The 23,128-nt window shown below is 42.7% G+C and overlaps 1 protein-coding gene across 2 annotated transcripts; it reads right to left on the reverse strand.

Moving 5' to 3' along the window:
- Nucleotides 1–974: 974 nt before the first annotated feature.
- Nucleotides 975–21,461, reverse strand: golgb1 (golgin B1). Of its 2 annotated transcripts, none has more exons than XM_084910023.1 (20): nucleotides 21,273–21,461; nucleotides 18,726–18,804; nucleotides 18,409–18,600; nucleotides 18,206–18,319; nucleotides 17,843–18,007; nucleotides 17,636–17,758; nucleotides 17,047–17,160; nucleotides 16,128–16,821; nucleotides 15,972–16,048; nucleotides 13,994–14,051; nucleotides 7,693–12,706; nucleotides 7,199–7,610; nucleotides 6,887–7,120; nucleotides 5,971–6,804; nucleotides 5,663–5,856; nucleotides 5,147–5,306; nucleotides 3,954–4,054; nucleotides 3,789–3,860; nucleotides 3,130–3,220; nucleotides 975–3,009 (listed from the first exon to the last, which is right to left on the reverse strand). In XM_084910023.1, the coding sequence occupies exons 2-20, from the start codon at nucleotides 18,792–18,794 to the stop codon at nucleotides 2,872–2,874; spliced, it is 8,856 nt and encodes a 2,951-aa protein (XP_084766149.1). In that variant the 5' UTR covers nucleotides 18,795–18,804; nucleotides 21,273–21,461; the 3' UTR covers nucleotides 975–2,871. The 2 variants fall into 2 exon arrangements, with proteins under 2 accessions (XP_084766149.1, XP_084766148.1); XM_084910022.1 differs by having other exon boundaries at nucleotides 17,843–18,010.
- Between the last annotated feature and the right edge of the window lie 1,667 nt (nucleotides 21,462–23,128).

Raw genomic sequence — 23,128 nt, forward strand, 5'->3', positions numbered from 1 at the left:
GAATTACAGGCCTCAATGGTCGCTGTCCTGCTTGTTTTCCAACTAACCTGCCCTTGTAGCTTCTTATTGGCAAAGCACACCTGATCCAGGTAATCGGCAGCAGGTAGAGCAGGGATATCTCAAAAACAAGCAGGATGCTGGCCCTCGAGGACTGGAGTTCAACATGTTTACACATTGTCACAAAGCTCAAATCATCTCACTTTGTTTTTGAACACTGACAGGGAGTTTCCGCTACTCAAATGGTCTCCACAGTCACCAGATCTCGAAACAAGAGAAACTTTGGGATGTCTATAATGGATGTACAGCGGACAACTCTGCAGAAACTGTGTCAGTCATGTTTATGTGGACCAAAATCTTTGAGAAATGTTTTCAGCACCTTGTTTAATCTGTGAAATTAATAATTAGGTCAGCTCTGAAGACAAAACAGTTTCCAAACTGGCACCAACAAAGTGTGCCTAATAAAGTGTCCACATTTTACCTTATATATTGTCTAATTGAAGTTTGAGCATTTTTCATATTTAAATGGATAATTGTATTACTTTTAGTGTTTTACTTACTTTTAAAATATTAAAGTCTTCATTATATTCACCTGTTTAAAGAATGTTTTGTTTCATGATTTAATTTCCAACTTCTTTAGCTCATTTTTACATTTAAGTTGGTCATTTTGACACATATGTTCACCTTACAATTCAACTTTAATAAAACATGCATTATTTAAAGCTCCAATATTCAGATGTCTGAAAATGTCCAAAAAAAGAAGCACTGTGAAATATTGGGTCTTTATTCTGTTAGATCCACAAAAGCATCTGTAGACCTACAAGAGAAGCAGAAATTACTTAAAATTACTGATTAAATAAACTATGTGCATCATTTCTAAGTACCAGCAACAGGTTATTGTTTATTTTATCTTTTAGTCCCTGACTTATTACAAGAAACTAAATGTTAGAGGCAAAAAACTTTCACCCAGACGTCACTTACATTTAAAAATATCTTTATTAAAAGCTGTGATTGTTGTGTCAGCAGTAACAGTGAGTGTATACAGATCCTCCTCCCATAAAGAAAAGCAGTTTTAGTGTTTTATAGATTATGTGGGCATTTCAAAAAAGTTAGTGTGCCACCATTTCTCTCAGCTGGCCTGGACCTGAGCTTCATTTGATCTCTCAGAAGAAGAAGAGGATAATGGTCGGGTAAACAGGCTTTCCAATATAATAACCAAATTATTTAGAATCATTTTATGAATGTAAAAGTAAAGAAAGTGATTTAAAACTAACAAAGCCCAAATAAAGGGTAAACCAGGGTAAATTAAAAACCGCCCACTGTCTAACAGGAAAATGGATCCATTCTTGAAGAGACCTGATTCTAAACCACCAACACTTTAATGACACTTTATTATCCTACACAGCCCTTTCAACAGTTATTTACAAATACAGGTGTGTGTTTAAGGTGTGAAGCAGTGTAAAGAGTTTCACCAACACAATGATTAAACAGAGGGTGAGGAGGGTGAGGGTTCCGATATAAGTTATGCTACATCCGGGTAAGTCCATAATATAATGGGACGGATATCATTAGAAATCACAGCAGTCTTCCTCACTGTGGTAACATTGCACCTGAAGCCAACTTCATCTTCATCTGCCATCAAAAGTACAGAGCAAACTGTGAACAATCTAAATCTGCAGCAGAAGCATGGAGTGGGAATCATACTGGACATGTAAGAGGAAAACCCCACACAACGCATGTTTATATGTACAAATATTAATATAATGTCCCATTTAGGAAAAAAGGAAAGAAAGGACAGCATAATACAGGAATGTGTAAGTAACTCAAATTGCACTGCGCTCCATTTTTGTGCATGAAACGAACAGATAAGGAAGAGACTGGACTAGAAGAGCACGCCCTGAACCTCAAGCCATCGTAAAAGAAGAGCCGGCATTTGGAGAAAGAGGCTTAACGCTTTCTGGTGGAGTTAGCTCCACAAAATCCCTGCGTTTACACTGCAGGCAGTTAGCAATTAACAGGTTACATGTGGTTCATCTGATCAATAAAAACATCTGGTTCTTGGTCACAGCTTTCTTTCACTCTGGTTGGCTATTAACAGCTCAGAGCTTACAAAACAGAGAGCTGTCATTACACTGTGGGGTTTTTACTACTTACATACAGAGATTTAGATATATATGAGGGGTTTTAATCAGCTGATAGGAAAATTCCACAACCATTTCACCTTTTCTATAAGTTAGCCTTATTTTAGATTGCATACAGATGCTATAAATGATGAGACAGACATGCCCCTCAATAATGCTTTCGATAATGCTCAGATAAGTGCCCAGATGTGTTTCAAGATAGCTTGCGTCTAGAAGGACTTTGGCATCAGTCACTAACTCTGGGATTAGATTTGAGTCATTTCAGAGCCTCTACACTCTTCCAGAAAGCTAAAAAGCACACTTTCCAAAATGTTTAACTTAAAGTGACCCTTTCAGGTTATACTCACAGACTGCATCTCTTTTACACACAGCTTATCCACATGTAAAGGCACAAGACGAACACGGTCTCCTAAAACAACTCTGGATCTACTCTTCCCCTAAAACTCTTTATGTGCTGTGGTCCCTTTATTTCTCCTCTGCTTCGGTGCTAAAAAACACCATTCACACTCAATGTACTAGGACCAAATAGTTATAATCGAAGGTATCCGCTCCCTTTATGAATCTAAATGCTTTGGCTAAAAGGTAAACTTCTGTAAAGTGCAACGTTTGTTTGTTTGTGCCCTTCTTTAATTCATTAATTCATGTAACAATATAAATCATAGCGATGGCTCGGGTCACACTACAGTTTCTCCCCACGTCTTATCTGTCAGGTTTATTATAAAGGGAGCTGGTTTCAGAGGTATCCACCCAGACACAACAGCAGCAGGACGTGCACAGTGAGCAGGTAGAGGCTGAGCAGCAGAGGCGTGCGCTGACGGGAGCAGAAGGCCACTCGGAGCATCCGCATCAAACCGGGACCGCCTCTCCGGGTCTGCGAGAGGAGAGGAGAGGAGAGAGACAAGGTGGAGGGAAACATTGAGCTCGTAAGTCTTTATTATTACGGTTATTAGGGTGACAGATGAGGTGCGGGACAACATTAGCGGCGCCTTACTCGAGTGACAGCTCCTTCCGGCGGCTCGATAAAAACGGCAGTCTCCGAGGAATCCCCGTCCAGTGCAGAGTGCCATTTAGCCTGGCTGTGGCTAATAATAAGAAAAACAGAAGTTAGCTGTCATCGCTGTTGATGGAGCAAATTTATCGCAGCTAAAAAAGGAGAGATTCAGATGCAAACGTGCCTTGTTTGCTGATTGCTTGCTGATTCTTAATAACGGCGTCACACAATTAAAAACATGTAACTGAGGCAACATGGAGTATAACCACCTGGACTGACCTAAGCGAATAAGTAAGACTCTCCTGATCCTTCCCTTGATATCAACACTGGGTTGACTCCAAAATTAAATCACTTCATCCCTGATAATGACCTCGACCAGTTAACCTTCTTCTTCTAATAAGCCTATTTAGACACCCTCTTTAGCATCTATGTGCCCCCACATATTTACCAGCTGGCTGGTAAGTTTACCCGTCCTTGCCTGCGATTACACCAAACCAAAACAGGAAACTTAAAGACAAGAGTTGCTAAGAGACACCAGTAAGCACCGCAGAGCTGCAGGGAACTGGACCATCCTCATATCATCTAGTATAAATATAACATAATGTTCTTATAGCACCTTCAACTTCCAGTATGAGATTATCTCCTACTGAAGTTCATACCGTTTGAGTCGGTCTTGCGTGGCCATCAGCTGTTCCTCGACAGCCATCCTCTGCTGCGTCTCTTCATCCAGTCTGATTTTAAAAAAATCAGAAATTAAAAATCTGTATTCATGCTTCCCAGCCTGCCATATTCACATGTTTTTAAAGGTTTGGATCTCACAGTACCTCCGCTGTAGCTCTTTGACCTCAGCCATGTAGGTGTGGCTCTCGATTAGGCTGCTGCGCTCCTGAGGGGCGCCGGGAGCGCTAGAGAGCACCTCTGCGCCCTGCAGAAGACAACGAATCTACATTTATTCCCCTTGGCATTTGGCTCCAGTGTGACATCCTGATAGATGACTGCATTTTATTGTCAGTTTCTATTTAATTTGTTGTTTCTTTTTTCCTTTTGGTGCTACACACTTTTAATGTACAGCACTTTGGTCAGCTCTGTTGTTTTAAATGTGTTATACAAATAAACCTGACCTTGACTTTTACATGAAGTCTAACATCTCTATCCTGTGGTTTGGCGTTTCCACAGTTTATATTCATGACGTCACATATTTGTCTGACATGTCGATCTTTGGTCCAACTTGTTTTATCCTCCTTTCTGACTTTAATGAGGACCATCATTTACAAAAGAAGCGCACTGTTGTCTTAAAATTTGATACTGGGGCCATAAACCTGTCAGCAAGAGTTAAGAAAAAAAAAAAAAAACACAGGCAAGATAATTAAGTGGGCAATAACGTGATTTTCTCACATGCCCAATTTAGACCTTCACGGGCAATCTTTGCAGAGGTGAGAGCGTTACCTTTGTAAGTGGCCGATGTTGTTGCCGTCACATGTTTGTGCATTTTGTGTTAATTCCTTTGCGGTCGTGTTTTTTATATGCTTATTTGTTGTATATTTGTAGTGGTCAGTTTTTTACAAATCCAAACATATATTTGCCTTTTATAATATTATTATTAAAAATATTTTATATCTACACAAGCTGACTTTCCGTAACCTGTGGAGTCGCCTCCCGCTGATCATTAGAAAGAAAGCAGGTAATTTGAAACTGGCTTCACTTTTCAGACAGAAATTACAGCCAGCTTTTACGTACAGTCTGTGTTTATAGTAAAGAAGCATGGAGGGAAAGTAACTTATAAATCATTTTTTAAATAACTAAAGTGCCACACGAATGATTCAAGAAGACAACTTCTGGGAATTTGTGGCAAAGATAAAACAGCCTGAGCTGAAACACTAATAACAAGGCCTCATGAGCAGATCTAGGTGTAAATTTAAAAGGCAACAAGTTAAACACTTTATATTTTAACAATCCCACTGTCAACAGAATCTATACCTTTCCCTTTTGAGTCAAAAGCAAATGTCTAGGTGCTTACCTCTCTCTGATAGTGCTCCTGCTGGAGTTTGGGTTTATGCACCCGGTTCTCTTCCAGCATGGCGGTGAGCTGCTTCAGTTGTTGGTCCCTCTCTGACAGCGTGGCGAGAGTCTGCTGCTTCAGCTGCTCCGCTTGAGCCATCAAATCACTGCGTTCAAGTCTGAAAAAGAACAACACAGAAAAAAAAAATAATAATCAATTGGTGCCTTTCTGGGGAGCACTTTATAATAACCATTGTTAATAAATGGGAAACTGGCAGCTAATTCAACTTTAGTTTGAACTTTAATTAAACAGTGAAATGATAGCAGTGGTTACTGATTGGTTAATAATTGGTTTATAAACCACCAATGAGCATTAACTGGATTATTGTAAAGCTACAAATGATGTTTACAAAACCTGCTTTAAAGAGCATATAAGCACAGAGGCATAAACTATATACTACAGTTGAATTAAGTCTCCTTTTCTTTAAAATCAACAAAAATCTGAATAAATGCTATTCCTGCTTTGTCATGTCACCTGAGTGTTTCTATTTCCTGCTTGCCCATTTCCACCATGTTCTCCAGCTGCGTTATGACACCCAGCATGTCTTCGCTCTTCTGCTTCTCCTCAAGCAGCTCCTGGCTGACTTTAATCAGCTCTCCTGCTCCCAGCCGAGCCAGCTCTGACTTCTGCTTCTTCAGCTCAGACTCCTGGGCTTTAAGCTGCTCCAGCTGCACATAAAGAAAAAAAATATCAATGAAAAATATGTTGAAATTCTGTAAATGTCACCAGAATATAAACTCAAGCATGCCCTATTAATATCTGTCATACTTGGGGTTACTCACCAGCCTCTCCCTGTCATTCTGCAGGGCCTGTAGTGCGTTCTTCAGTCCCCACACTTCTCCAGTGGAGCCTGCAGGGCCGCTGTGTGCTGTGTGGCCCCCTGCCTTGCTCATCTCCTCCAGTTTGTGGCTCAGTTCTTGGACCTTGTTCACTGCCTCGTCCCTGCTGTCCTGGAGGGAAGCCATGGCTTTAGAGAACGACTGATTCTCCTGTCTCAGCTTCTCTGTCACCTCTTTCTCCTCCAGCAGCTTCTGTTCAACAGCCAGCAGGTCTCGGGCCAGCTCCGCCACCCTCTCCTGAGCGCTCTCTGACTCTGTCCGCATCACCCCTCCCTCCCATCGCAGCTCTGCTAGCTCTTTGCTCTTGCCCTCATGCTCTTTCCTCTCTCTATGTAAAGTCTCTTCCAAAGCCGCCCCCTGCTCTCTTGCTGCCTGCAGCTGCTCCCTAAGCTTCTCAACTTCTGCACCAGGTGCATCCATCACCTGTGATGCAGGCCTCCTCTCAGCTGCCTGACTAAGAGTCTCGCTCTCGACCTTGTGCACCACTTCGGTCTCTTTGACTGTGCTGAGGCTCTTCAACTGACTTTCCAACTCCTCTCGTTCCTTTTCTAAAGATACAATACGCTGCCTCTGGGCTGCCAAAAGCTGTTTGTGTTGGGAGTCCTTCATGCTTAAAACCTGTTTAAGTTCATCTCGATATCCATAAAGCTGAGCAGACAGCTGGGCCCTTTCAGCATACAAGTCGTCTCTCTGGACCAGCAGAGAGCGCAGCTCCTCCTTAAGGCTGTTATTCTCTCCTGCCGCCTCTTGGATTAAACCATCCTTCTCCATCATCACCTGGAACAAAATAAAGATATTATAATGCATGCTAAAACAAGCTCTGTACATGTTAAGAGTCTGTACTGTTTTTACACATTACCTGTAAGTGTTTCTCTTCCAGCTGCTTGTACATGTTGAGGACTCTGTCTCTGTCGTCCTGCAGGGAGCCCATTGCCTTTGTGAAAGAGTCCAGCCTGGCTTTTCTGTTGTTGCTCTCTTCCTCAGCTTTTCGCAGCTTTTCCTCCAGATCACGCACTTCTCCTCTTCTCTGCTCGAGCTCCTCCTCAGCTTCTCGTGCCCTGCTGTCGGCCTCTTTTCTTGCCTCGTCTGCAGCCTTAGAAATAGATGACACACGTTAGGAATCTCCAACATTTCTCTCTGAATTTTTCAGTAAATTAAAGTCCATGCATACCTGAGCGACAGCCTGCTCCTGCTCCCCAAGCATTTCCACTTCTCTCCTTTCCTTCTCATTTAACTCAGCCTGTAAGGTCTCTGTCAGCGCTTTGGAGGATCGCAGGTCCGTCTCCAGCTGCTCCACGTTCAGACAAAGTCGTCTCTCCTCTGCTTCCCTCTCCTGTAGCTCCAACCTGGCCTGTTCGACATCGCCCTGCAGCCTACCCACGGCCTCCTCCAGAGCCTGAAGTCTCTGATGAAGACTCTCCATTTCATTTTTCAAGGTGTGAGCTTCACTTTGTGCAGACTCCAATTCAGCTGCGGTTTGCTGAAGCTTCTTCTTCTCCTCCTCCAGAGCAGTTTGGGTCTCTGTGATTTTCTTCCCCTTTTCTTCCAATCTTAGCTGCCAATCCTTGTCTGCTTTCTCTAACCTGAAAGGACCAACAAACTGGATTATAGGCTAAAATGTAAAAACTCAGTAAAACAGACAAATTCAAAAGGGAACATTCTTACCTTTCAACTGTGACTTGCAGTTCCTCTTTCAGTGCTGTTTCTTTCTGAAGTTGTTCCGCGAGGCCTTTGGCACGTGTTTCAGCCTCTCGAACTTCAGCCTCCTTAGCCTGCAGGGCACCATTAAAGCGACTCTCCCACTGCCGGGCCTCGTCCACAACTCGGTCCCGGTCATCTTGCAGGGAGGACATGCAGCGTGAGAAGGCAGCTAACCTGGCCAGAGACTCATCCAGACGAGCCTGCGTCTCCTGGGCTCTTCTCTCAAGGTCTTCTGCTATCTCTCTGGCCTCCAGAGTAGCTTCCTCCTCCTTCTCCCTTTCTCTATAAGCCTCCTCCAGTCTCAGCTCCATCTCCTTCAGCTCAGCTCCCAGCCTGAATCTCACAGAGTCCAGGGTTTCCTCTGCTTCAGCTTTTAGAGCAGCCTCTCTCTGCTGGATGCTCTGTTCGATGGTCTTTTTGGCAGCTAATGCCTCGCTCGCCTGTTTCTGGGCCTCATCTAGTTGGGATTTATTACTAGCAACCTCTGCTTCAGTTCTTTTCAGGTCCTCTAGAGTTTTGGAGGCCTCCAGCTGGGACTTTTCCAGTTTGTTGCAGAGCTCATTGTGACCTATCTGCAGTGCCTTCGCTTCTCTTCCCAATTCGCTGATCCTCTCCTGGTACTGGATGCAGTCTTTCTGCAGTTGACGGACTTCCAGCTGTTTCTCCCTCAGCAGTTCTTCCAGCTGTCGTGCTCTGCTCTGGCTGCCTTCTTTGACCCTCTGAGCAGACCTCAGCTGTTGCTCCAGCTCCCTCTGCTTACCAGACTCTGCTTCGGCCTCAGCTCTTTCCCGCTGGGCCTGCCTCATGTCCTCTTCCAGCCTGGCAGCTCGGTCTTTCTCGCTCCGAGCCTCAGCTTCGAGTTCGGCTCTTTCCCTCTCTAACCTTTCGAGCTCCCGCTGCAGCTCGGTGAGGTGCTCCCGGTTCTCAGCTGCCTCCTGCTGGTAGCCAGCGATGCTTCCATTGAGCTGAGCCAGCTGGTTCATCAGACGCTCCTCCAGATTATCTTTTTCGGCTTCAAGACTTCTGAGGAGTTCTTTGAACTGGGTTTCCCTCTTTGAAGCCTCTTCAATCAGGCTCTTTTCTCTTTCTTTGCTCTCTTCAAGGCACTTCTCTAAGGAGACTGAGAGGCTCTCCTTCTCCTTACTCTCCTGGAGATGTCGCTCAAGAGAGGCCAGTTCAGCTTTGAGCTCAGCTTCTCGCTCCTGCCATTGTTCCCGCTCAGTGGTGAAAGCAGCCTCGACCTCCCTCATTTTATTTTCCAGTAGCATCTGAGCTTTTTCACTCATTTCTGCTTTTTCATTTTCTTTGGCAGGTTGCGAATGGGTTTCTTTTGCAGTTGCTGCCACTATTTGGTCATCTTGAATCTCTTCTGGCGTTACTGGTTTTTCTTTGTCCTCATTCTGAATCTCAGCAGGCTCTGTTGTCATCATACTGGCATCTGATTTCTGGGCAGTGACAACCTCTTCTACATTATCATTTTCCTTTTCTCTCATTCGGGCAAGTTCTTCCCTCAGACCTTCAATCTGCTGCCCTAAAGAGTCTCTTTCTGCCACTGTAGCATGTAGCTCAGCTTTCAAAGCTCTCAGCTCCTCTTGAAGCTGCTCAAGTTCATCCCCAGGAGCTCTGTCTTCTTGTTTTATTGACGGCTTTTCTTGGATCTCTCTGAGCCTCTCGTTCTCTTCCTCCAACTCTAAAATTTTCTGCTGCTTTGTTTTGGCAAACTTTCTCATTTTATCCTTCACTGCACTGACCTCCTTCTGCGCTTCCTCCACTTGTCTTTCAGCTTCCTGCCTTGCCGTCTCATGAGTCCTGACTTTTGCCGCCAGCTCCTGTCTCTCCTGCCTCGCAGCTTCCAGGACTCGTCTCACTCTCTCCGCCTCATCGCTCACATTTTCATAAGATTTGAGAAGCGTCTCGTACTCATCCTTCATGGTCTGAACCTTTTCCTCCCATTCTCTGCATGTTCTGGCCGCTTCTTCTTTTGCCAGCTCCACTTCTCTCTTGCAGGCATCTTTCTCATTGAGTACACCTTCCATTGCCAGCTTGAGGCTCTCGCACGAGGATCCTAAACTTTGGTTCTCCAATAATGTCCGGTCAACCTCTTCAATCAGTCGAACTCTTTCAGCTCTCAGCTTCTCCAGCTCATCTTCAGCAGATTCAATTTTCTGCTGTAGCTCAGCTATAACCTTCTCGGTCGAAGCGAGCTGCTCCTTCTGGGTTTTGTTCTCTTTAAGAGCCTCTTTGCGAGAGATCAGAGCAGCCTGAAGCTTTCGTTGAAGCTGCAGGATCTTCTCCTCGCTGTCTTTGTCCTCTTCTTGCTTCTGTGGAACCTCAACCTCTAACTTGTGTGACTTTTCCTTTTCGGCCTTCAGCTCATCCTGTAATGAAGCTATCAGCTGATCCTTCTGGGCCACTGTGTCTTGCATAGAATTTATAAGTATGTTCTGCTCACTCAGCTGCTGACTGAGCTCCATTATCTCGACATTCTTGTTGTCGAGAAACTGCTTGAAGCTGTCGACTTCATCCTGAAGAGCTGCGACTGAAGACGAGGACTCTGCGGCTGCTGCTTTGGCTGCAGCGTCCATTTCTGCTTTTAGGGCTTCAGCGTGAGACTCTGCTTGGCGATACTTCTCTCTGAGGTCATCAACTTCTGCAGAAAGTGCATCAATCTGCCTTTCCTTTTCTCTGAGTGCTTGCAGCTCTTTGCCAACTTCCAATACCTCAGTCTCCTTCTGCAACAGGCTTGCCTGGGTTTCCTGCAGCTGCTTCTCGAGTTCCTCACCTGCTGTCCGTAGAGTCTGGATCTCCTCTCTGAGAGTTTTCAGAGAATCCTCCATTTGTTCAGAGAGGACCTCAGACGTAGGCTGACATGGATCGCTGGACTGCGGTTGTGATGAATCAGTCTCAGGTGAAGCAAAATCAACCCAGTCCTCCTGGACCCAAACATTTCCTGAAGGCTTTTCCATGTTTTCCACCCTGTGTTTTGGCTCTTGAGGAGTTGGATCTTCTCTTTCAGCGCTCACCTTTCCTTCTAGTTCTCTCAGTTTAGTGAGAAGAACTTCCTGTTCACTGCTCTGGACCTCAAAACGCTCCATAAGACCACTGTATTCCTCTTTCTGCTGCTTGAGCTGTTCGCGATGGTGCCGGTCTTTTTCCTTTGCCTTACGGATAGTTTCTTTACGAGACTCTTGCACCTCTTGAAGCTTCTTCTGCAGCGTTTCACACTCTGCTTCGAGATACGTCACCTGAGATTGTAATGCGGTTGTTTCAGGAGAAATCTCAGCTTCTTCACTTAGCTTTCTATTCAAAGCCAGAGTCTCAGCGAGAACTTGGTCCTGCTTTGTTATTTTTTGCTCAAGACTCTCAACTGCCTCCTCTTTGGATCTTAAAGCTTGCTCGAGCTCCACAAGTTTTACCTCCATCTCCTCAATCTTGTGTCCTTCTGACTTTTCAGGAATTTCTCCCGTTGCCGCCTCATCCCTCTCGCTCCATTTCTTCGCTTCTGCCTCAAAGTCAGCAACCTTCTTCATGAGCTCTTTTCTCTGCACAAGTGCTGCATGCAGCTTCTTCTTTGTGTTTGTCAGCTGCTTTTCCATGACTTCTTTCTCCTGCCGTAAGCAAGCAACTTCATCGTCTACAAGGACAGGTGAGTCTTCAGTGGTCTCTTGCTGTTTCTCCTCCTCTTTAACCTTCTGAAGTTCTTCCATCTTCTCCTTCAGTTTGTTCATCTCGCTGTCAATCTGGAACTTCTCTTCTTCTGCTTGAAGGAGTCTAGCAGACATGCTGTCATTGAACTCCAGCATCTCCTGCTCTTTCTGATTGAGACGAAGCTGTAGCTCGCTAATCTCAGAGTCCTTCTTTGACAAAGACTCAGTGTTGAGATCTGATGTCTGGGAGTATTCCAACATGCTGCTTTCCATGTCTTGAAGCCTCCTCTCCAGCTCAGAGGCGAGGAGTTGTCTTTCCTCTAGCTGAGTGCTGAGCATCCTAACCTGACCCTCCTGCTCAGAGAGAGCATGTTGGGCCGTTTCCAGAGCTGTCTGCAAAGCCTGAAGTCGGTCTTCCTTGGTTTTATTCTCAGTGTTTAAAATGTCTATCTGTTCTTCAAGTAGCTGAAATTCAACGCTCTGCTTCTTCGCTACAGAGCTGCTTTCCTGGGAATGTTTATCTAGCTCCTCTCTGGCTGAACCGAGCTCCTCTGCTAAACTCGCAGCCTTGGACTCAGCCTCTTCTTTAGCAGCACTTAGGGATTCTGTTTCCTCTTCCAGACTCTTTATTTTCTCCTGTGACTCTGCAGCTGTCTCTCTGAGCCTCTGCAGCTCAGCCAGAAGTTCACTGTACCTCTTTTGGAGCTCCTCAGCTAAGGCCTGAGCGAAGACCTGGCCAGAGTGAGCACTGGCTTCATGGGACAAGGAGGAAGAACTCTGCTGACTTACATGAACCTGAACTGTCTCTCTGATGACGACAGATGAGGACTCGACTTGAACCGTGGTGGTTTCTTGCTCCATGCCTGTCGCCACCCACGACTGACCAAAGTCCTGGACGATGGAGGGCCATTCTTGACCTCCATCTTGATTCACAGCTTCCAGGAGTGTCCAGCTGCTGTGAGCCACCTCTGAATCACTACTGGCGACCATTTCATCCGATGAGGTGCCTTTGGATTCCTCTGGGGAATCTGACTGGTTTCCTATTAGCTCTGGACTGCTCTGATTCTCAGCAGAAATGGAGAGAACAGAGGTGTCCTCAGCAACTAAAGTGCTCTCTTCTTCTTGGGTGTCTGCCATGAAGTCAGAAAGGGCTGCAGAGCTATCGAGGGGAGCCGTAACAGCATCCTCAACCTGATCTGGGGTCTGATCACAGTTTTCATTTGGTGAAAGCTCACTTAAGCTTTGCTTATTAGCAAGTATGAGGGATTCTCGCAAAACAACCAGCTCGTTGTCTTTTTCCAGCAGCTGCTGTTCCAGGGCCAGTATGTGTGCTGTGAGATAAAATTAAATAGGAAACGAATGATAAGAATGATCTAAAATAAGCAGTACCAAATCAAAAACAAATGCAAGTGCAGTCTAAAAACAAACACCAACAGAGGGTGTGTGCTGCTGCAATACAATATTGTTCAAAGTTCACATAGATAATTTGGCATTCAGAAAATGAATATATAACCTGACACATAAAGCCAAAGAACATTTTTATGATCTTAGCTTGTCTGGTCCAGGAGTGTGAAACATACAGTTGGCGGCAAAGGAACAGAAAGTTCACTGGATGTCTGTGCAAAGTTTTTAACTTACAGAAAATGGATCAAGTTGTTAAAAATGGATCGAGTTCTGAGAACGGTTGTCAGGAATTTTAAATTTAGTTAAACCCGAGGTCTGAATTATTGTCGGTTTTACAGCTTCCTTATTGCTCTGTCACACCAAAGTAGGGTGGACAAGCAGAAGATCAGCACTGACACCTTTCTTTGATTTACAACAGCAGGTTTTATTTGTCACAATGGCAGACTGATTGTGAAAAACACACACTGCTGAAATTATAAACACTTACCAAATATGAGTAGATTAAAATAAAATAATTTTTTAATAAAATTTTTCTTATGAACTTTTCAAAGACTTTGTAATGTAAATATTAAGAATTTTACAGTGCACTTCTTTACATTTAAAGAAAAGCAGGTGGTTTATGTTCAGCCTTCCTGAGATCAAAATGTGTTGGATGTCACTGTGGTTGAAGAAAAACTGTACATATATAATCAGCATACAAAAATAAATAATAATAATAATGATAAAGATAATTTGTGTCTAAAAGCAATGAGTATACAGAATAATAAAATGCTGTGATGTATTTCTATAGTTCTACTGTAGTTTTATAGATGTATATTTATGAATGTGGGATGATATTTTTATTATTAATTTATTCTATCTGTAAGTGGGACTCTTGCAGTGAAACATGACTCACAGAATAAAAGTAGAGACACCTTCACTCTAAAGAAAATCCACTCTGATTTCACCTTCATTATATTTTTTTAATAAATTAGGAAAAATTAATTTAGTCAAACGATTTTAAAAGCAACAGAATTCAACCTTATTTAATGGTTTAAATTAGGACCTGAATGTCATTCTCATTCCTAAATGGACTGCCCTCATAAAGACAAACAAATATGGAAGCCTTCTGTTAAACTCTGGAATCTCAAAGAAATATTTTATACAGATTTTAACTTCCTGTTCGATTCTGTCTCCAAATAATGAGTGCATTTATTTTAGGAATCATACCGTACCTTTTTCAGCTTCAGATGAATCCTGTGTTGGTTCGGCCACTTCTTGTCTCTCCGACATCTAAAAGAACAACAACAAAAAAAGCGACAAGTTTAAAGACATCCTGCAAACTACAACGGTGCAAAAAAGTACTTCAACAAAGAAACCACAATGACATTTCACATTACACAAAAAGCAGAAAGCTAGTGGATAAGGATTTTGACATTCACCCAGTCCACAGGTAAATGTCATTTTTTGTGTTTACACTACTCTTACCAGTGTTGTGACTTTAAACTAAGTTTGAAAGGATGCAGGAGAAGACTTCTTGTTGTGCTTTGAACTTGATGATCATGTTTTTTTAATCTTTTCAAAATAAAAGTGAAAGGTTCTTAAACAAAGCTAAAACCATTCAACAATATAACTAAATAGAAATCAGACTAATAAAGTATATAAAGCATATAAAACATTAAAATATTAGTAAAAACTGATACAGAAACCCTCCAAGGCTGCTCTTCTAGTTTAAATCTCTATCAGCAGCAGGCTGTATGTCGGTCGGGTCAGTCGGTCTGACCATCAGATCACCCCAGGAGGGATTAGACGATATTCCTAACACTGACATGAAGTATTGTCTGTCTGCTGTCCTGTCTGAGTCTGACAGAGATCACCTGTCCAGACTGAAGCTGTGACCTGGACTGGGAGTAGCCGATAAAACCAGCTTGACCGTCCCGATCTCAAAACAAAGGTTGACTTTGTTGACAGATGGCAAAATGTACAAATGACACGTCTACATCTGCAGAAGTACTTATACTCAGCTAACAGTCTCACACTTTTTCTAATAATAAACACAGAGATGCCATAAAAGAACCGCAGGACAAAGACACTAAGAAACTCAGGCTGAAGCTCCGTAGAGATGATAAAGCTTTCATGTCATCACAGAGCTTATTTGGGACTACTTTGTGATGTGTATCTCTAGTGAAACAGCCTGCTTATATCCTGTGTTAAACAAACAGGTAAGTATTTGCCAAATTTAATCCCTCTATTTTAGGACACCATTTACACCACCCAGTCTTTCTGAGTAGTAGCTGTAAGTTTTGCCCTTTGAAAATGAAAAACACATGGCCCTTGTGTCCCTCCCTCCTGGGTGTGCGCCATTTTGCTGGCTGTGAGGCACAACCAATTTATTTCCATACTGAGATCGGTTTGCAATGCATTCAGAAAGGACACGACGAGCACTGTAACATCTCTGGAGTAACAGGTAACTGCAATTGCTTACCCATACAGCCTAACCAAGCTAGCTAGCATTAGCTGGTAGTTTAGCACTCCACTATTATGGTCACTTCTAGCTCCAAAAAAACTCCCAACATGGGAAAGGACAAAATACTAACCAAGTCCACGCACAGATGAGTGACACTGTGACTACATCGTTGTTTTAAATACAGCCTATAGCTATTACAACTACTACTGAGTTCCATTTTCAGTTAAGCACCACTTCACAAAAACACTCATCTAAATGACATTTATGCTGTCAGGCAGGTGCAGGTGGGAAATTAATTTTCCCTCATGAAAAACTGGGACTGGTGTGGAGAGCCTCAAGATAATAAAGATGAAATTAATAATGAGAAGTATTGTTGAGTTCACCTTACTGGTGTAAGATAAGATAAGATTAGATAAGATAAGACAACTCTTTATTGTCATTGCACAGTCATACCTAGTACAATAGTACAACAAAATTGGTAACTGTCCCACGTCAGCACTACGCACAACTAAACACAACACAACAAAGGTATGAGCAAAGGAATGACTTAATAAATAAAATAAGTGTAGCGGTCAACCCCCTGTAATATTATAGAGAATCCCAATGATCAATTATGATGCCATATGAACAAGAACTAGGCAACAGTGGGAATAACAAACAAAGGTTTAAGTGAGCCAGGGTCAAGCAGGGCCACAACTGTCAGACTTCAGCAGGTTTAAAAGTTGCTTCTGTACTTTTGTACTTACCGTTACAATTTGCTGCTCCAGCTGCTGTATCTTAGTGTTGGTCTCCTCCTGTTCTGTAGTTTTTCTTTCAAGTTGTTCTGAAAATAAGATGTTTGTATTAGTAAAAAGATTCATTCACAGAATCCCACAAACAGACGTCAAGATAAGCACTCGTACCCTGCAGAGTTTCCATGCTGTGAGTGAGGTGGGCACATTGTTCCTCACTTGCACTGCATTTGTCTTTCAGTCTCGTCATTTGTGCTTCGATGGAGTGCACGGTGCCCAGGAGATGAGACGGGTCAACAGGGACAGGGATCTCCTCGGGCACATTTTCTTCAGCCAGAGAATGTAGAAGCTTCCAGATTTCAGTGAAGAGCTCGCCCTTCTTCTGCATATCTTCCTGCTCTTCCCTGAGGGAAGCAAGTTCTTTCTCCAATTTTTCCACTTCAGATTTCTCCCTCTCCAAAGCGTCCCGCCTGGCGTGGACAGCTGCAGACTCTGCCTCTCTCACTGACGAAAGCTCCCCTTCAAGCCGAGCGATTTCCACCCTGTCTCTCTCACTTGTTTGTGCGGCTACAAGCTCAGCTTCTTTCATCACAGTTAGCTCTGCCTGCAATCTGGCGACTTCCATCTTCTCCTTCTCCAGCGCCTCCTGACTCGCACGCTCTGATTCTCTCAGGGAGGCCAGCTCGCTCTCCTGCTTCACCACCTCCATTCTCTCTCTTTCCAGGGCCTCCAGGCTGGCTCGAAGGCCCGCGAGTTCTGCATCAGCCCTGCTCGCCTGTTCAGCCCACTGCTGCTTCTCCTCCTCCCTCAGCTTGGCGGCCTCCGCCAGCTCCTGCTCCATCTGCCGGAACTGACCAGTCAGGATCTGAGGAGAACAAAAAAAGACTGTATGAGTGGGTGTTTTTTTTATCTAGCTCAGAGAAACAACGTATAATAATAACAACTTGTCATCAAAATGTAGGGCGTGTCTTTGTTTGATCATCTTTTTATCATGCGCAAATAACTGCTAAAATGTAGAACAGCGTCAAAACCAACAAGCTTTAAGCAGGCAAACAATCATATCAGCTATCTAATCAAACAGGATCTGTACCTGTTTCTGCTGATCAGCACTGCTCACTTCCTGCTGCAGCATTTCCAGCTCTCCTGCACGAGACATCAGGGCCTCTTCGAGCTCCTCACAGCGCTGCTGAGCTGCATGCAGGGCCTGAGGAAAACACCATAAAAACAGGCAGCGTGTAATGCACCGTCAATGTATATGTGAAGGGTGGAAACTATGGTGCACTTTCACTGCTTCACAAACTGAAACTGTTTGTGTGTTTATGACCCCCAAGGTTGATTGTAGTTCATTGACACTTTTAGGAGCAAAGGTCCCCCCTTTTCCCCTGATAAACCATTTAATAATGCATCATTCTTATGCCACATGGGTGATTTGGGGCTACAAAAATTAAATTAGGCCTCAGAAACATTAGCAGCTATGTCAGATTTCACATAAGCCACTATTTGTATTGCAATTTGTATGGAACAAATACAATACTTCAGGGTTTCTGTACCGTTTTAAACACTTAATACAAAGTTAAACAACAGTACATCTAGTACAGGTGGAATCAGTCAGCTAGTAATGAAGAAACCACAGCCTAATTTGTTACTTATGCTAGAGAAATAAACTGACAATCTTTTACCTTCTGAAGCTTGCCCTCATCCTGAGACTGCACTGTTGCCTTCAGCAGCTCCTCTTCATGTTTCTGAATCTGTTCCTGGAAGCGCACGTCCTTCTCACAGACCACCGCCTGCAGTTTCTGCAGCTGAAAGTAAAAACAAAGGAACCCATTCAGAGATAGCACTAGTAGTAATTTTAAAGGTCTACACCCACAGATATTCTGCATCACCTGTTCAGCACGGGCAGCCTCCTTCTCTTGTAGTAGCTGCTCAGAGGCCAGAAGTCGCTCTTCAAGCTCCCGGCTCCTGGCTTCCTCCTCGCTCAGCTTCTTCTTCAGCTCCTGGAGCTCCTCTTCGACTGCAGCACCGGCTCCAGTGAAAGAGCTGTCTGGACTCTGCTGCAGACAGAACAGATGCTCAAGTCAGATCAAATCAAAGAACATGAGCTTTACTGCTGATGTGTGGTTAACCAGCTGCGTGTCCTTGTCTACACAAACAACAAATCAATTAATGTCCTTTTTTTTGCCAAGTGCATTAGACCCAATGGTGTTAGCTGCCTTCTCTTCACAACTTTTAACTGCACTAAAACTCACTGTTGTGCCTTCTTGTCCTTTTAGCTCAGTTATCTGTTTTGTGAGCGACGCCATCTTGGCTTTGGCCTGCAGCTTGAGTTTGGTGAAACGGGCCTCAGCTTCTTCTCTCTCGTTCTGTAACGTGAAGCAAAATAACACTCAAAATATGACAGTCAAAGTATGAAGGATCACCCACAAGCACAAACACACAGAGGTTTACTTACCTTAAGCTGAGCATCTTTGTTGGTCAGCTCAGTGTCCTTTTGGAGGAGCTGGGTATCTTTATCTCGGATGAGCTCCTTCAGTTGGACCACCAGTTGTTCCAGGTGGGCCAGCCTCTCCATGGCCTCCTCAGGTACCTCTGACCCCATTGGAGCCTGACCGTCATCAGAAGGGAGCTGAGGCACTAGCGTGCCCTGTAAAAGGAGTAATAAAAGCTCTGATTCTTCAACATAAGGTTTACACCTTTAAATACCAGGGACACTGCTGGCTCAAAATCTCTTCATTATTGGCTGTTGAAATTTATCTGATGCTCTCTCACCTGCTGTTCTCCATCTTGACCCTCCTCTCCAGAGAGCTCCTGGAGGACTGTGGCCAGACGGCTTAACATAAAGATGGCACTGTGAAAGTAAAAAAAATAAATAAATAAAAGGAAAAAGAAATCATGGGTTTCAGTCTAGATGAACCTCTAATGCATAAATTATGTCCCGTACTGATATGTGACAAATTTTATATGCAGCAGATATAAAAACTGCACACACCCCTGTCAAAATGCCAGGTTTTTATGATGTTAAAAATATGAGACTAACATAAAAAAAAATGAAATGTAGAATAAACTGGTTGCATACCTGTGCACACGCTCACACTAATATTTTGTTAAAGCATTCAGTCTTCTTTTGTCCACACTTCCCTTCAATTTAAGAGCCTGTTTAACCCCAACCCCACAACTCCAAAAGGTACACTGGGTGCAAAACCAGCGCTTTGTATCACCAACAGAATGCCATACCCATGGTGAAGCATGGTGGAGGCAGTATCATACTTTGGGTTGCTTTTCTGCAGCTGGAACTGGGGCTTTAGTCAGTGTGGAGGGAATTATGAACAGTTCAAAATACCAGTCACTTTTGCCCTAAAACCTTCAGGTGTCTGCTAGAATTCTGAAGATAAAAGAGGGATTTTAACTTTCAACACAACCATGGAGACAATTATACATCCATGTCAACTAAAGAATGAGCTCATCACAAGAAAATAGAAGTTTTCAAATGGTCCAGCTAGATCCCAGACCTAAATCCAAAGGAAAATCTGTGGGGTGACCTCAAGAGGGCTGTTCACAAGAGATGCCCTCGCAATCTGACACCTTTGGAGCGCTTTTGTAAAGAAGAGTGAGGAAGTGCTATAACAGATTTGTTTGTTTTTCATTTGAATTGTACAGGTGATCACATTAAAGGTTGGAAAAATAATTTATTCCTGTAAAATTTATGTATCCCATCAAATGTGGTGGAAATTATAACACCTTCTGTGAAGGCATGAATACAAACATATTGATTTTCCTTTGTGTGCACAGGCAGGCAGTGGAAAGAGGCGTGTTTGAGAGTAAAGGTCAAAACTTGGAGGTAGCAGGTTATGAATTATCCCGTCACACAAAGGCACTGCTGTCATTAATTGTATAAAATGTTCTGAGGTTTGGCTGAGAGTTCTTCAGCCAAAACGAGCAGGAAATTTTAAAAAATATTGAGATGAGATGGGATGAGATGAGATGAGATGGCCTTTATGAGATGGCCTTTATTAGTCCCAGAGAAGGAAAATTCACATCGTTGCAGAAGCAAAGTAGACAAATTTGTTTAATCATCTGCAACTCTGACAGCTGGTCAAATGTCTTTCTTAAGCTTTACAAAAGCAATTAAAGTGCCACTAACTGCAAACAGGTTGTTTTGTCAGATTTATCAAACTTTTTCAAAGATGTATGCCAAAAAACAAACAAACAAAAAAAGCCAAAAATCTCTTCAGTTTTTAGCTTAGCTTAACACCACTTACTATCATAGGGATACTTGCAAAACGGGTAACTTTTTTTTTTTTATATATATATATATATATATAGCCCCTACACAAATCTTGTTGTCTACCAATATAAGCAAACATATTAGATACAACAAATCAAAGTGTATGCTTTCATGACAATATGGTGGTGCCCTAGTGTTTTTATATGCTGTGCCAGTCAGTAATTTGTTTTGTTTTTTATAGAAGCAAAATGCTGGGAATTTTCAAGTTTTTCCCACTTGGCTTTGTAGATCCCCTCACGCCCATTCTGATAGTTTTAGCAATTTCCCTCCAGGAAGTTGCTGAGATTGGTCAGTCGTTATCTTTATACTATTATCTCAATTATTATTCCTAGGCGATGTTTGTTATTCTCCCACTGCGGAAATGCTTAGGAGGAATTGACGGTACTGAACAGACCAATCACAGCAGATGCGGGCTGCGACGACGGGTCGTGTAGTTTTAGTTCTAGGGAGGTGTGCGCTGTATAAGTTGGTCTGCCCCCCGCATTGAGGTCCAAAGAAGAAAAACAAGAACTAGGTTACGTCGTCGTTTAGGTCGTTGGATTTCACAGAAGTTTGCGGTTGCGACGTATTTTTCTGTGTATATTTCCCCCTGAAGCATAAATTCCCACTAAGTTCTCCGAGCTGGAGCGGACAGAGCCGAATCTCTCCGAACCTACTGGACGCTCCACTGCGGCTGCGTCACTCTTTTTGAGAACAGCAAAGATTATAAGCTAGCTAACGCGAAAATGGACGGGAACACTTTCCGAGCGGCTGGATGCTGATGTTTTCAGAAACCAGCAAATACATCTGAAGATGAGGAGACGGCGCCGTGAACAGGATGCTCTGTGAAAACATCCGTTTATTGCGGCCGTAGTTTCCACGATACGGTAACAAGTTAGCTGGAGCTCTCGGCTAGCTGACGCTGATAACAGGTAAATAAAGGACAGCGTCTTTTAAAGCGGCTTCGCAGAGTTTCTCTCCTCTGTGCATGACAGCTCTGTTATGTAGCCCTGTCAGGGGTGGGCTTTTAAAAGAAAACACTTTTGACTCACCTGTACGAGTGCTTTCCAGGTAAATGTGTCTGGTTTTTATTTGATATATTTCCTCGGATGGATTTCAGAGCAGAGCCACATCACCAAACATTCCCGGAAACAAAACTTCCTCTGCTCTGATTGGACGACCGGGAGCTACGTGTGTAAGGGACTGTGTGCAAATTTACAAGCGCCTACTGCTCGTCGGGGAGTATCTACATAAACATATACACTAAGAAAACGAAGACTGGTATTAAAAAAAAAAATCATATCTGTTTGTAGAGCAATACAGAGCAAATTATAATAATGGTAAGGCATGATCAAAGAGTCCACCTGCTCATCAACCATTGCAAGCAGTTGGGGAGGAGCCTTCTGCTGCTGGCACACTACACCACAGTGTTTGTGGCATTTGCTGGACGCTCAGTGCAGTGGATGGTGGATGCAGTGAAGTGGACAAGCCTGTTTGCACACTACACGGTGGCAGTTTTTGACTCCATCTACAGACACTTGCACTGGAAGAAGAGGAAAAGCATCCATGGTGTGGCCAGAGAGATCTGCCCGGACTCTGATGTGCCACCACAGTGATTTTATTCGTCTGTTATAACTGTGTCCAACCATGTTACATGGGCAGTAGACCTAGAGAGGACACTGTAAATGAATATGAAGCTGAACAAAGAGTGAAGATAATGCCTTACTGAAGCTTTTTACCTTTTTAAGCTTTTAAAATGTAGTTTATTTTGTAACATACGTCTGTTGATGTATGTGTGGATAAATATCCATGTTTCGGAGAAGCTCTTCCAAACTATTGGAAGCTGAATATCCAGGCCAGTCATCCGTTATACCTTCTGTCACAGGGTAATGAAAGCTAATGCAAATCTGCAGGAAGAACACTTTTTTTTTTAGTTTAACCTTTCTTGTAATGATGCTTTAAAATGATCCCCAAATGAATTTTAGTATATATATATATATATATATATATATATATATATATATATATATATATATATATATATATATATATAATTTTTTTTATTTAAAAGAAGTTTAAACACTAACATGTAGAGTATATATCTGTTATGTCTTTTTATGACATTTACAAGAATATGCTGTTAAAATTAAAATGCACTCATAGCTGCAGAACGCAACACATGTATGCTTTTGAGTTTGACTGCAAAATCATTGTAACAAAGCACTGATGTTTAATTTCATATGAAAGCACTTAGACACGAATGTCATTTTATTTTCTGTGTTTTGATATAATAATACACTAACTTTAACTGTAACGCCTTGTTGGCATTAATCTGTGGTATCCAAATAAACTTCTCTAATGAGATCATTTGTAGTAACCTTCTAATTCTGGTTCATTTTTTAAAAAATCCACAGAAAAGCTGTTGAAGCTTTTTTTTCTTGATTAAAAATGGCTTAAAGGATAAACAGAGTATTTATAACCTGCGATATATAAAGATATTTGTTTCACAGGATAATTATTAAACAGCATGCCAAACAGGGTCTCTTAAAGAAACTTTCTTTGGCCTTTTTATTGATGAAACAAGTAGCTACATATTACATACATACTTACATATTATCTAACAAAAAAAATCCCTAAGTTGAAATGCAGAAACAGTGCGTGAAAAAGTGAGTACACCCCCGCTTTAGCAGCAGTAACATGAAGTAATCGTCTTCTCTGTAACTTTATCAGTCTCACACATCATTGTGGAAGAATATTTTTTTCTGGATTTTGTTAATGCATACCTGAACGCTCCTATTTAACAAACTGCCTAAACTTCTTTTACGAGTGTGGAAAAACCACACTAATAATCACCCACAATAGAATGCTGATTGATGTTTTTAGCAAAAGTTGCAGGTACCAGAAATTT

This window comes from Perissodus microlepis, chromosome 17, assembly GCF_051167445.1.
Source record: "Perissodus microlepis isolate ML-2025 ecotype Zambia chromosome 17, ASM5116744v1, whole genome shotgun sequence".
Classification (NCBI taxonomy): domain Eukaryota; kingdom Metazoa; phylum Chordata; class Actinopteri; order Cichliformes; family Cichlidae; genus Perissodus; species Perissodus microlepis.